The sequence below is a fragment of the Entelurus aequoreus genome, linkage group LG03 (genome assembly GCF_033978785.1).
Source record: "Entelurus aequoreus isolate RoL-2023_Sb linkage group LG03, RoL_Eaeq_v1.1, whole genome shotgun sequence".
Taxonomy (NCBI): domain Eukaryota; kingdom Metazoa; phylum Chordata; class Actinopteri; order Syngnathiformes; family Syngnathidae; genus Entelurus; species Entelurus aequoreus.
The window spans coordinates 55,916,409-55,932,147 of NC_084733.1; the positions used below are offsets into that span (position 1 = coordinate 55,916,409).

Sequence of the window (15,739 nt, forward strand, 5' to 3'; positions counted from 1 at the left end):
GCTTGTGTCGCTAGTTTACCCTTGATGGAAAGTGTCATCATAGCTCGTCTTTACTGTGAACAACTTTGGGAGTGTGTGAGGGTCTGACCATCATCCATGCATACTTGCACAGCCGCTCCTTGTTGCAGTCCTTTTGCCAGTAGATGACATTCCTGCGGTTCAGATTGGCACCCGCGCATGCGTCGTACCACCAACCCCCTCCGGCCACCCCCTGGAACTCCAGCTTGGCACAGTTCTGGAAGTAGTTATCATTGTCTCGGTCCTTTGTGGTGAATTTCTGGTTGTCGTGCAGGTAGTTCTCCGTGTCCAGGGTGAGGGCATCCACAGCTGTGCCCTGGAACAACCCCAGCCTCAGCCTGTACGCCGAGGATTCATCCTCCACCAGAAAAGGGTCGTACTCTCCCATCTTTGTGACGGCATCTCGGTCCACTAGTTTGACTCCAAGTGTGTAGTGCCCCGGGCCTCCTGTGAGCTGATGAAGGTATTCGTTTCCGAGCCAGTGATCTCCTGTGATGTCCCCGAAGCCGTGCTTGTAGTCAGCCCAGACGCGGTCAAAACTGACGCTGCTGTTGACGGTGATGTGCTGCACAATGGTCCAGCCGCCCTCCTGCATGGCACAGTATGCCACAATGGGGGTGTCCCGAGGTTGGATTAGGTAGACCCCGTCTCTGGCATTACCTGAAGAGGTCACCAGCATTTCATGACAATCCCTTGGCAGCACTGTGGGGACAATCAGAGATCTTCATTTCTTACACCGTGGTATATCGTCCGAACATAACACACATGTAACAAATACATCAACTTTTTAAAGAAAGATTGTACATTTTTGTGAAGGAAGCACATTAAAGGGATAATTTTTCAAAAGTTGCAATAATCAAAACAGAAAATATAAAAAGAACATCGCCGGTTACAATTAGTGGTTTAAAAGAAACATATTTTTTAGAAAAGGATGTTCACAATTACCAATCACAGTCGTCCCGTGCTACATCGCACTTCAAATATTGCGGCTTCACCACATCGCCTATTTTTTTTCATTTTTTTTCCATTTGCTTACACACAATTCTACTAACTGTGTGTCTTTTTTCAAAAGATATACACACTTTTCCAAACACCACATTCAATTTTCTTAATTCCTAGATTATTTGCAAAATGACACACTTTGGTCAAAACATATGCCCATTCATCAAAATAAAGCAAGCATTTGTAAAAATGCAGTTTTTTTCTCATCTTACTCACAGAGCCTTCAAATGATAAGACACTATTGGAGTGACTTACCCAGAACATTTGTAAAAAAAAAACTATTTTACTATAAGAAATCACATGTTTGGCGCATTTTGCCCGACCTTTTTAGCATATGTGATGATTACTATAACTTGACAAAATATATTGGCAAATCCATAGCAATCGTCATTGATTACTTTGAAGTGGGCCTACACCAGGGGTCGGCAACGCGCGGCTCTAGAGCCACATGCGGCTCTTTAGCGCCGCCCTAGTGGCTCTCTGGAGCTTTTTCAAAAATGTATGAAAAATGGAAAAGATGAGGGGGAAAAAAATATATTTTTTGTTTTAATATGGTTACTGTAGGAGGACAAACATGACACAAACCTCCATAATTGTTATAAAGCACACTGTTTATATTAAACATGCTTCACTGATTCGAGTATTTGGCGAGCGCCGTTTTGTCCTACTAATTTTGGCGGTCCTTGAACTCACCGTAGTTTGTTTACATGTATAACTTTCTCCGACTTTCTAGGACGTGTTTTATGCCACTTCTTTTTCTGTCTCATTTTGTCCACCAAACTTTTAACGTTGTGCATGAATGCACGAAGGTGAGTTTTGTTGATGTTATTGACTTGTGTGGAGTGCTAATCAGACATATTTGGTCACTGCATGATTGCAAGCTAATCGATGCTAACATGCTATTTAGGCTATCTATTATATACATATTGCATCATTATGCCTTATTTGTAGCTATATTTGAGGTAATTTAGTTTCCTTTAAGTCATCTTAATTCAATTTATATCTCATGGCACACTATCTGTATGTAATATGGCTTTTAATTTTTTGCGGCTCCAGACAGATTTGTTTTTGTATTTTTGGTCCAATATGGCTCTTTCAACATTTTGGGTTGCCGACCCCTGGCCTACACGTTAGGACCTAAAGAAAAAGTAAAAATATTCTGTAATCTTTTCAAGAACTGCTCAACAATGATGCTGCAAACTGCAAATATTTATTTTTACCACAGTCAGGTTAAGTAACATATCATCATCATCATCATCATCGGTGGTCACTCGACCGAGTATGACGATCCTCCTGGTAGGGGTGTATCCCTTTATGGAGGATGCCTGTGCATGACTTTGTTTAACGTGGGGAGACTGGTGCACAGACAGTCACCACACGATCCTTGACAGAATCGAGTCAGGGTCCAGTGGCATGGAGTCCAAGACGACTGGGGACCCTTTTCTGCTGCAGCCTTCTTCCGCCATCACAGCCATTGTGGTAGTTCATAAATCTACCGTCTTTCGCCTGCTCCGCCGTTGAGGTCTTCACCGTATCCCTGGCTAGGAGGCAGTCAGGTACTAGGCCTTTGCCAAGGGCCACCTGGGGTAACAGTAGTAAAGGGGTTAACCTCCTAGTGCCCCAAGACCCCATAGAGGAGCCTCCACTGCCGGATGCACTTTAACGTCATGCCCAGGACACAGTAACATATCACAGTAGTCAACAATGACATGCGGTACAAATTAAAATCTGAGACAAATAAAAAGGTTTGAAAAAAAATCTGGAGCTAAATAAAAATGACAGCATAGAGCAGTGATTTTCAACCAGTGTGCCGAGAGAGATCGTCAGGTGTGCCGTGGGAAATTATTTAATATCTTCTAATTAACCATTGTCGGTGTCTGTGCTATTATAAAGTACGGCAGATAATGTAATACTCTTCTATTTCAGTAGGTGACAGCAAAGGGCAATAAATACCTGTAAAGACAATCGAGTTAGCGCTGCACAACACATGACAGTGACAGTTTGGGAGCGCAGCAAGAGGAGGCGAGCAAGTGACAGTGATGGAGAAGTTTTTGAGAAGGGAAAATGCAAATGCCGAACAGGGGCCTGGACAAAATTCTGACCCAGATGAAGGCCCTAGTATGAGTGGTCGAAAAAATAAAAAAGACAAGACGGTGAGCTCGAGGCAATACAGCGAAAGCTATCTTTCATTTGGATTTACTTTCACCAGGGATGCGACAGCACCGACTCCGCTGTGCTTGGTGTGTGGTGAGAAGCTATCCAATAGCGCCATGGTGCCAAGCAAGCTTAAACGCCATCTCCAAACGAAACACACTTCCGTTCAAAACAAGCCGATGGACTATTTTGTACGCTTACGTACAAACAATGAGAAACAGGCAACTTTTCTGAGAAAAACCTCAAAGGTAAACGAAACAGCCCTTAAAGCTAGCTACCTTGTTGCTGAGCTCGTAGACAAAAAAGTCTCACACTGTGGCAGAAACATTAATACTGCGCGCTTGTAAAGCCATTGTAAATTAGATGCTCAGGCCCAAGTTTCACACTAGGTGAGTATAAATACATTTAGAAACTACATTATTAACTATATGTATTATATACTGTGTTAGAGTGTCATTTTGTTTGGTGGTGTGCCGCAGGATTTTGTAAATGTAAAAAGTGTGCCGCGGCTCAAAAAAGGTTGGAAATCACTGGCATAGAGTATAAGCTACATGTGCAGACTTAGGCATCAGCAACTCTATGAAAAAACTTACTCAAAAGCCTCAGTTACTGATTCCAATCATCACCTGCCCGTCTAGCTGGATCAGGTCATAGTATCTCATCCACATCACATGTGCAAGATAGGAAGGTGTGTGTAAAGCATCGTGTGTAATATTTCGCAAAAAACTGTGAAGCAGAGTCTACGCCTAACATCAGGCAAACCTGCACAGTGATTTTGCTTTCTGTGTGTAGACTTTGTTAACTGTGTGAACATTTAAAATGTGTTGGAAAAAACTGTAAAGCATATTCTATAAAATTTTTGCCCTTTATTAAGCATTTTTAAGCACATACTTTTCTAAATGCAGTAAAACTATCAATACTAGAGTAGTACTGGCCATTAGATGAGACCATACCAATCAGAGGGCACTGTTCAGCATCGTGGCCACCACCAACAAGAAAAACTACAACACGGAGAACTACCTGCACGGCAACCAGAAATTCGCCACAAAGGACCAAGACAATGACAACTGCTTCCAGAATTGTGTCAAGCTGGAGTTGCAGGGGGTGGCTGGAGGGGATTGGTGGTACGCACACTGAGTCAGGAAGCATTATTACAAACCTCGTTTCCATGTGAGTTGGGAAATTGTGCTAGATGTAAATATAAACGGAATGCAATGATTTGCAAATCCTTTTCAAGCCATATTCAATTGAATGCACTACAAAGACAAGATATTTGATGTTCAAACTCATAAACTTTTTTTTTTTTTTGCAAATAATAATTAACTTAGAATTTCATGGCTGCAACACGTGCCAAAGTAGTTGGGAAAGGGCATGTTCACCACTGTGTTACATGGCCTTTCCTTTTAACAACACTCAGTAAATGTTTGGGAACTGAGGAGGCACATTTTTTAAGCTTCTCAGGTGGAATTCTTTCCCATTCTTGCTTGATGTACAGCTTAAGTTGTTCAACAGTCCGGGGGTCTCCGTTGTGGTATTTTAGCTTTCATAATGCGCCACACATTTTCAATGGGAGACAGGTCTGGACTACAGGCAAGCCAGTCTAGTACCCGCACTCTTTTACTATGAAGCCACGTTGATGTAACACATGGCTTGGCATTGTCTTGCTGAAATAAGCAGGGGCGTACATGGTAACGTTGCTTGGATGGCAACATTTGTTGCTCCAAAACATGTATGTACCTTTCAGCATTAATGGCGCCTTCACAGATGTGTAAGTTACCCATGTATTGGGCACTAATACACCCCCATACCATCACAGATGCTGGCTTTTCAACTTTGCGCCTATAACAATCCGGATGGTTCTTTTCCTCTTTGGTCCGGAGGACACGATGTCCACAGTTTCCAAAAACAATTTGAAATGTGGACTCGTCAGACCACAGAACACTTTTCCACTTTGTATCAGTCCATCTTAGATGAGCGCAGGTCCAGCGAAGCCGACGGCGTTTCTGGGTGTTGTTGATAAACGGTTTTGGCCTTGCATAGGAGAGTTTTAACTTGCACTTACAGATGTAGCGACCAACTGTAGTTACTGACAGTGGGTTTCTGAAGTGTTCCTGAGCCCATGTGGTGATATCCTTTACACACTGATGTCGCTTGTTGATGCAGTACAGCCTGAGGGATCGAAGGTCACGGGCTTAGCTGCTTACGTGCAGTGATTTCTCCAGATTCTCTGAACCCCTTGATGATATTACGGATCGTAGATGGTGAAATCCCCAAATTCCTTGCAATAGCTGGTTGAGAAAGGTTTTTCTTAAACTGTTCAACAATTTGCTCACGCATTTGTTGACAAAGTGGTGACCCTCGCCCCATCCTTGTTTGTGAATGACTGACCATTTCATGGAATCTACTTTTATACCCAATCATGGCACCCACCTTTTCCCAATTTGCCTGTTCACTTGTGGGATGTTCCAAATAAGTGTTTGATGAGCATTCCTCAACTTTATCAGTATTGATTGCCACCTTTCCCAACTTCTTTGTCACGTGTTGCTGACATCAAATTCTAAAGTTAATGATTATTTGCAAAAAAAAAAATGTTATCAGTTTGAACATCAAATATGTTGTCTTTGTAGCATATTCAACTGAGTATGGGTTGAAAATGATTTGCAAGTCATTGTATTCCGTTTATACTTACATCTAACACAATTTCCCAACTCATATGGAAACAGCGTTTGTATATTGTATTAAAAAAATGTAAAGGTGACTAAAGTATGTTATTTTATGTCGAGAGAGTTCTAAAATTGTTGAAAAACATTTAAAAGGTAGTAAACAGCTTTTATGCTCGAGTTATGAAAATATTCGATCTAAAATGAATGATTCCTACTTTGTGGAAATTAATTGATTCTAGGTAAGTCTGGAACCAATTAACAGCGATAAACGAGGGACGACTGTAAATTGAATAACAGTTGCTCGTCTGCCTGAGGAATTACTGTAGCCTTCATGCTTGTCACTCACCGCTTTCTCGTCCACACGCACTACAAAATAGCAGTCCAAGAGAAGCAACTAACAAATTGCAGTCATGTTGTTGTTTTCATTGAATACGTATTCAATGATAACCTTAGCTAATGTTTGCCAAATCGCTATCATTAGTTGTCCACACACAAAGCTAACACGTGTGTGTGTGTGTGTTTACGTGGGTATAGTGTACGAGCTCAAAGCCGGAAAAGGGTAGAGTTTAATGCTTACAACACTTTGGAAAGTAAGTTTTCTCTAGGCAGATGTTTGAGGTTGCAAACAGCTCCTTCAAGGGTCTGCTAAGATTTTTGACCATGTGTGCATACATTAAATTCTCAAAAAAGTAGTGTTTTACTATCTCTGTAGAAAAGTTGCCTGTGATAGTATTATATCAGTATAGTATTACTATGGTATTACCTATGATTTATTTAAATACCATTTTAAAATACAGGTTAAATAAATTACACCTTAGTTAAATAAATTATTTTAAAAAATTAAAAATAAAAATTCACATGAAACATAGTACATATTATTTTATTTTGTAAATGCTTTAAACATATTATATTATTGTATACCTAAACTGCAAAGAGGGCGGTGTTATTACTGTTATTTTGTCCATGTACTGTACAAGAGCCCTGCCCAGCAGGCACAAGACATTGATACAACATTGAATATACATATACATCCTTTAAAACTGACTTTGAAACAACATTGTAAAATAGTTGTATTTGTAAACTAAGACAACGTTGATGTTCAAGGTTGGATCCACTTTGTTGGTTGGTAAATGACCAAATTTCAATGGTCAAATCAACATCACAACCTGACATTGAGTAAAGGTCGTCAAAAAGTATGTTGTTTCAACGTTGTATTTGTGTTGTCGAATATTGGTTGGGAAATGACCAAATTTCAATAGTCAAGTCAACACCAGAACCCAACATTGATTAAATGTCGTCAAAAAGAATGTTGTTTCAATGCTATGTTTGAGTTGCTCAACGTCAAGACATAATTCAACGAGTTCTCAACGTTGTTTTAATGTATTGTGCCTGCTGGATGCTAACTAGTGAAAATTAGGCAAACTAAAAGGGGCTGTGGCAGTGGCGCACAACACCCTGTCTGAATGTCCTCCAGTAAAAAGAGAAAAACAATGGCAAAGTATCCAGGGGCAGGGTGATACAAAAAACTCCATACAAATCCTTGAATAAATATGCTAATCAAAATTCTCAGGGCATACAATCAATCGCAACTGGGCTGTTTAATTTGTCTCGGAAGACATTTCGCCTTTCAGGCTTCATCACTTTATGCTCTTAGACTTAGATTGGTCAGATCTAGTCTTAGACTTAGATTAGTCAGATCTAGTCTAGCGGCTGGTGCCAAACCCCCAACTATTTACACTCCAAAACCAGGAGGGTGTGCCTGGGCATGAATAGTTACTCCCTGTCGTAGTGAGAAAAATAACTGATGCAAAAGAGCAATCCTACTGTCAATGCCAACGACAGTTGTTGAAGTTTTAGGTATTGAGTGATATTGTGTGGCAGAACGATCGCTGAGAAACGACCACTAAACAAACACCCAATCTAAGACTAGATCTGACCAATCAATGGGTGTGAACCGGTGAAGACTAATTGGATGAGAGGTGAAATGTCTTCTAAGACAAACTGAACAGTCCAGTTCCAATCGATGGAATGCCCTGAGAATACAATGAATAGGATAAATGAGAACATCCATGTCATGCTTATCACTGACAGTTTTGTTATGTTTTGGTTTTTCCTCTGTGTTTGTGTTTTATTTCCTGTCAGCGCTCTTATTTTGGTTCCTTTTCCTGCACGTCTCCTGAGCGCTTGTTTCCTTCACCTGTACCTGATTGGCAATCTGGCACACCTGGTGGAAATTGCCAATCAGGCTACTATTTCTACCTGCCTCGCCCTCCAGTCAGTGCTGGAGTATTGTATGCTGTGGACTGTTTGCTATCTTCAGTTCTCCCCGGTTCCTCGTCTCTTGTTTGCTGTTTCGTGTATGCTGCTTCCTGTTAGCTGTTCCCAGTTTGCCTGTTTCCTGGTTCCTGATTCCTGTTTTCCTGCATTTTATTTTTGACATTAAAAGTCATGTTTTCCTGCAACAAGCCTGCCATCTCTGCATCTTGGGGTTCGTCACCAACGCTACCTGACAATCCAGAGACATGTTCATTTTTTTTACTCCGTGTACTGTACAAGTCGACTTTTTTTGTTGTAAAGAAAAATTATAATGTGTGATGTACCTTATTGAAATTGTATACATGTTCGAAATAAACTTCTACCAACCAACTTTGTGCATGAAATATTGGAACAAAACTGTAGTCTTTCCCAACAAGTCTTGGTCAACCAAGGAAAATACATTTTGCATGAAGTCCTATGTCTCCTACAAATCATTCAGCGTAGTGCAAGCACATTTTTGGAGAAAGTTTTGGTGTCCTCATGCTCCATCAAAAAGCATAATTTTTGACTGGGTTCAGAAGTACAGAGTACCAGAGAGTATTGGACTGTGCAAAACCTAGATTCTAAAGTTCGAGCAATAGACAATTTTGCGCAACATATGCAAGTTTGCCTTATTTGGAGCATATTTTGGACCAAAAATATGACTTTTATGCAGAGACCAAGATAACTGAGGAATGATCATACACAGTCTGAAGTTTAAAGTCATTTACAAAAAGCAGGAACATGTTCCTTTGTAGGATTTAATAACATTTTATTGTTTTTTGTTTTTTTTAGTCACCCTGTATTTGTGTCTGAGTATCTATTCCTGTACTTCACCCAATTTTAAATATTAAAGAATCGGTACTTCCGGTTCCGGTTCACCGTGCGTGACTGCTCGCCGTCTGTTCGCTGTTGCGAAAAAGGCTAAGTATCGCTCTATCTGTGTGCTTTTAATTGTTCTACAGCTTTCTTTATCACTTCTCAAACATATTTAGTGGTACTATTTAACTTGCAAATCACCCGATCTCTGTCCCACCACCCTTTCCTCAGCTAGCTAGCTGCTAAGCTAGCGCGGAGAAAGGCAGCGCCGGTCAGAAGGTAAGTAGGAAGCTACTCCCGCAGACCGCCACCACTTCCCTGAGGACAGCAGGAACTTCACTCGGTGACAGAAAACACTGTGAGTAATGGCTTCCTGCGCGTCTCGCACCATACTCACGGAGAGGTTGGCTCTGCTAGAGGGCCGTGTCCGCCAGTTAGAGCAGAGTAATGTCGTAACTTTAGATGTTGCGGACAAATCTGCTAGCGTTAGCTGTAGCGAGCTAACTAGCCCAGCTTGTAGCAGTCCTAAGCGGCCTACAAGCTACGGTGTACCGGTTGAGACGCATAATAGATTTAGCTCTTTAGCTAGTCCTACACCCCAGTCTACCGGGCACCACACCTTAGTCATAGGGGACTCCATCACCCGAAACATAAAGCTTAGCAAACCAGCCACAGTAAAGTGTATCCCCGGGGCCAGAGCACCTGACATTGAAGCTAATCTTAGGGAGCTAACTCGCAACAGGCCTAGTAAACACGTACGACAGGCTAATCGCACCACTAATTATGCGAATATAGTTGTACACGTTGGCTCCAATGACACTAGAATGAGACAGTCAGAGATTACAAAGAGAAACATAGCCAGGACTTGTGATCTCGCCAGAAAGATGTCCAGGCATCGAGTAATTGTCTCTGGCCCCCTGCCTGCGAGAGGCAATGATGAGAGATATAGCAGATTAGTCTCGCTTAACAAGTGGCTGGCTAGCTACTGTAGGCAACAAGGACTAACGTTTATTGATAACTGGCCCTCTTTCTGGGGCAAACCAGGCTTGCTGATGAGAGACGGCCTTCACCCTAACCAGGAAGGCGCCATCATCCTGTCTAGAAACATAGACTACTATTTAAGTCTCACTTGACTGACTACACTAGAGCAAGCCCGGTCACAGGCAATTACAATGTCTGTTAGTCCGGGTGAGGAGTCAGTTAAGCTAGAACTAGCCAGCGCCAGGCTGGATAATCCATGTACGCATAGCAATTCTCTTAGAATAATACACAATTCACATAATGTTTTTTCTGTTGTGTCTGTGTCAGAGGTGGACATGCATTCTACTGAGGTGGCAAATTATGATATGTCCAGTCTATTGCAGCACCAAGCAAACAATCAGAAAATTCCCGTCATATTAATTCCTAGATATGGTCGAAACTATTTAAAGTGCACTACGCATAATAAACGCAACATTGTTAATATTGCCACTACGGATACTCTTAACAAAAACTCGTCAAAACAGCCCAATACCTATAATATGGGCTTTTTAAACATAAGATCATTGTCTCCCAAGGCGTTATTAGTTAATGAGGTCATTAGAGACAACAATCTTAACGTCATTGGTCTTAGCGAAACCTGGCTCAAACCAGACGAATTTTTTGCGCTCAATGAGGCATCTCCTCCTAACTATCCGAATGCGCATGTTGCCCGTCCTCTTAAAAGGGGAGGGGGTGTCGCACTAATATACAATGAAAATTTCAACCTTACCCCTAACCTAAATAATAAATATAAAACGTTTGAGGTGCTTACTATGAGGTCTGTCACACCGCTACCTCTCGACCTGGCTGTTATCTACCGCCCCCCTGGGCCCTATTCGGACTTTATCAGTGAATTCTCAGAGTTCGTTGCTGATCTAGTGACGCACGCCGACAATATAATCATAATGGGGGACTTTAATATCCATATGAATACCCCATCGGACCCTCAGTGCGTGGCGCTCCAAACCATAATTGATAGCTGTGGTCTTACACAAATAATACATGAACCCACGCATCGCAACGGTAATACAATAGATCTAGTGCTTGTCAGGGGTGTCACCACCTCCAAAGTTACGATACTTCCATATACTAAAGTAATGTCCGATCATTACCTTATAAAATTTGAAGTTTTGACTCATTGTCAACAAGCTAATGATAATAATAACTGCTATAGCGGCCGCAACATTAATGCTGCCACAACGATGACTCTTGCTGACCTACTGCCTTCGGTAATGGCACCATTCCCAAATTATGTCGGCTCTACTGATAACCTCACTAACAACTTTGACGATGCCTTGCGCGAAATTATTGATAGTATAGCACCGCTAAAGCAAAAAAGGGCCCCTAAAAGGCGCACCCCATGGTTTACAGAAGAAATTAGAGCTCATAAATTATCATGTAGAAAACTGGAACGCAAATGGCGCGCGACTAAACTTGAGGTTTTCCATCAAGCATGGAGTGATAGTTTAATAACTTATAAACGCATGCTTACCTTAGCTAAAGCTAAATACTACTCAAATCTCATCCGCCTCAACAAAAACGATCCTAAATTTCTGTTTAGTACAGTAGCATCGCTAACCCAAAAAGGGACTCCTCCCAGTAGCTCCACCCACTCGGCAGATGATTTTATGAATTTCTTTAATAAGAAAATTGAACTCATTAGAAAGGAGATTAAAGACAACGCATCCCAGCTACAACTGGGTTCTATTAACACAAATACGACTGTATATACGACGGACACTGCCCTCCAAAATAGTCTCTCTATTTTTGATGAAATAACATTAGAGGAATTATTACAGCGTGTAAGTGGGATAAAACAAACAACATGTTTACTTGACCCACTTCCTGGGAAACTTATCAAGGAACTGTTTGTATTATTAGGTCCATCAGTGTTAAATATTATAAACTTATCACTTTCCTCCGGCACTGTTCCCCTAGCATTCAAAAAAGCGGTTATTCATCCTCTGCTCAAAAGACCTAACCTCGATCCTGACCTCATGGTAAACTACCGACCGGTCTCCCACCTTCCGTTTATTTCCAAAATTCTCGAAAAAATTGTTGCACAGCAGCTAAATGAACACTTAGTGACTAACAATCTCTGTGAACCTTTTCAATCCTGTTTCAGGGCAAATCACTCTACGGAGACAGCCCTCGCAAAAATGACTAATGATCTATTGCTAACGATGGATTCTGATGCGTCATCTATGTTGCTGCTTCTTGATCTTAGCGCCGCTTTCGATACCGTCGATCATAATATTTTATTAGAGCGTATCAAAACACGTATTGGTATGTCAGACTTAGCCTTGTCTTGGTTTAACTCTTATCTTACTGACAGGATGCAGTGCGTCTCCCATAACAATGTGACCTCGGACTATGTCAAGGTAACGTGCGGAGTTCCCCAGGGTTCGGTTCTTGGCCCTGCACTCTTTAGTATTTACATGCTGCCGCTGGGTGACATCATACGCAAGTACGGTGTTAGCTTTCACTGTTATGCTGATGACACTCAACTCTACATGCCCCTAAAGCTGACCAACACGCCGGATTGTAGTCAGCTGGAGGCGTGTCTTAATGAAATTAAACAATGGATGTCTGCTAACTTTTTGCAACTCAACGCTAAGAAAACGGAAATGCTGATTATCAGTCCTGCTAGACACCAACATCTATTTAATAATACCACCTTAACATTTGACAACCAAACAATTAAACAAGGCGACTCGGTAAATAATCTGGGGATTATCTTCGACCCAACTCTCTCGTTTGAGTCACACATTAAGAGTGTTACTAAAACGGCCTTCTTTCATCCCCGTAATATCGCTAAAATTCGTTCCATCTTGTCCACTAGCGACGCTGAGATCATTATTCATGCGTTCGTTACGTCTCGTCTCGATTACTGTAACATTTTATTTTCGGGTCTCCCTATGTCTAGCATTAAAAGATTACAGTTGGTACAAAATGCGGCTGCAAGGCTTTTGACAAAAACAAGAAAGTTTGATCATATTACGCCTATACTGGCTCACTTGCACTGGCTTCCTGTGCACTTAAGATGCGACTTTAAGGTTTTACTACTTACGTATAAAATACTACACGGTTTAGCTCCAGCCTATCTCGCCGATTGTATTGTACCATATGTCCCGACAAGAAATCTGCGTTCAAAGAACTCCGGCTTATTAGTGATTCCCAGAGCCAAAAAAAAGTCTGCGGGCTATAGAGCGTTTTCTATTCGGGCTCCAGTACTCTGGAATGCCCTCCCGGTAACAGTTAGAGATGCTACCTCAGTAGAAGCATTTAAGTCCCATCTTAAAACTCATTTGTATAATCTAGCCTTTAAATAGACCCCCCTTTTTTAGACCAGTTGATCTGCCGTTTCTTTTCTTCTCTCCTCTTCTCCCCTGTCCCTTGCGAGGGGGAGTTGCATAGGTCCGGTGGCCATGGATGAAGTGCTGGCTGTCCAGAGTCGGGACCCCGGGTGGACCACTAGCCTGTGCATCGGTTGGGGACATCTCTGCGCTGCTGACCCGTCTCCGCTCGGGATGGTTTCCTGTTGGCCCCGCTGTGGACTGGACTCCCGCTGATGTGTTGGATCCACTGTGGACTGGACTTTCACAATGTTATGTCAGACCCACTCGACATCCATTGCTTTCGGTCTCCCCTAGAGGGGGGGGGGGGGGGGGGGTTACCCACATATGCGGTCCTCTCCAAGGTTTCTCATAGTCATTCACCGACGTCCCACTGGGGTGAGTTTTTCCTTGCCCGTATGTGGGCTCTGTACCGAGGATGTCGTTGTGGCTTGTACAGCCCTTTGAGACACTTGTGATTTAGGGCTATATAAATAAACATTGATTGATTGATTGATTGATAATAGATGTCATATTAGCATTTTAACATGGGATCAGAAGGCAACATACTTGTTGTATTGTTAGGTACTGAATGTAAAGATAATTACATATTTAAAGTATTTAATACAACCCCCTCTTTTAAATGTGGGCTGACAACTCTGTTGCAAATTTGGCACAATTTTGTTTGGGAAAACAGTGAAACCTTGATCTTGCGCCAGTATGTTACAACAACTTACCAAGATACACAAATTATATCACAGGTCATCTATGAGTCAGTAAAGTCATTCAGGGCCCAAACAGTGGAATTTGACCATCCCACATATCACAGCTGATCTAACTGATAAAGTCACAAATAAAGCGTTTAAAGGGGAACTGTACTTTTTTTAAAAAAGTTTTGCCTATCGTTCACAATCCTGATGGTAAAAAAAAAAGACAAAAGTTTTTATGCACTCTAATTTGCAATAACTGGCTTGTTCTCAGTGGCTAGCAATGCAGCTAATGGGCCCAATCCATTTTACCTCTAATTCGCTTTAAAAATGCATTTAAAAACCGCCAACAATTCTTCATTTACGTTCAGTAATCTGTATAATAACCAAGCTGTAGCAACATTGAGGAACTGCTTTGCTAGCGTAACAATTCATCGCCTTGCTGCGGTATTAGCCGTAAGCTAGTTACGGCAAGAGGTAAGCTAGCTACTACGTCAACAACTAAATAGCTTTTGAGTTTGTAATGCACAACAAAATGTGATAATACACCAATCTGTATCGACTAAAAAACGTGAACAATCATATTACAATATCTGTAAAGTATTATTTCATGTTTTGTTTGTACACAGCCAGCTCGACAGCGTATCTACTGTAGTTGTACGATGATGTGCTTGTATCATGATCAGTGTTATAGCGACTCACTCGATGGACAGTGTGTTTGGCCAAGCTGGCTGGGGACGTTTCCAGTTGATTTGGGTAAGCAATCTATTTATTTCGGCATAGTTTGGCTCAAAATTCCACATTTACAGGGTCAAGTCACGCCAAACTCGGTACTGCTAAAAATGATCAAAATATTCAAAAGTTGTTTTAGAGGGATTTGAAGGCTACAACGGTGACTCCAATCAGCCACATCTTGCAAGGTTTTGTATCATCATTAAAATAATAATAATAATTTAAAAAAGACATGATTGTGAACGAAAAAAAAAAAGGGCAGTTCTTTAAAAGCAAAAGATAGGGGAGGAACATTCTATACAAGACTTAATTTACACTGTTGGTAAATAGAAAAAAAAAAAATGTTTTGCTTACATATTCATGTCATGCCTTTAGCTTCTATGTGTTTTCACTCACTTATTACCCTGCAAAGACATTTAATAGGCAAGTTCAAGTCGTTTACACAAACATACCTCTCATTCCCTGGTTCAGGACCACATTGTGCTGATCAAGAGGTAGGAGATGCAAGTTCTCAGCTTGGAGGTGCTCCATGCTGACTCCATGTAGACTCAGCATGAGCACAAGCACACCTTGCCTTAGCCATAATTCAAATACCATCATTGTCCTGCAGAGAAGCTTTAGCTGCATAAAGTGTACAGTAAGTGACACTACAACCCTATTCCACAATAAAAAAAGGTCTCACCTCTTCTTGGGTCAGCAGATGGGTTACACTGTACAAACCCAGCTAATCTTCTCCCACGCTGAAGATTTAATCAAGCACAAATCAAAAGTAGGCGTACAAACAAGGCTGTTCTATGACAGGCCCATCTTTTACAATTCCAACTGGACTTCAGCCTCAGCTTCACATCACAATGGCAGATGCCAAACCTTCCTCTTATCTGTCAAGTCAGATAAAACCACGTGTGAGAGGTGAAAGGAATCTCTCTCTGTCTAACTCTAACCTCCTCAAAAGGCAATAGGGCTGAAGTCCGGCTGAGATTGACCCATAAAGGTT

At 41.5% G+C, this 15,739-nt stretch overlaps 1 protein-coding gene across 1 annotated transcript; it reads right to left on the reverse strand.

The window, feature by feature from the left end:
- Positions 1-37: 37 nt before the first annotated feature.
- Positions 38-15,403, reverse strand: zgc:194887 (uncharacterized protein LOC571819 homolog). Its single transcript, XM_062040581.1, has 2 exons — positions 15,198-15,403; positions 38-720 (listed from the first exon to the last, which is right to left on the reverse strand). Exons 1-2 carry the CDS (start codon positions 15,370-15,372, stop codon positions 38-40), a joined length of 858 nt encoding a protein of 285 aa, XP_061896565.1. The 5' UTR covers positions 15,373-15,403.
- Between the last annotated feature and the right edge of the window lie 336 nt (positions 15,404-15,739).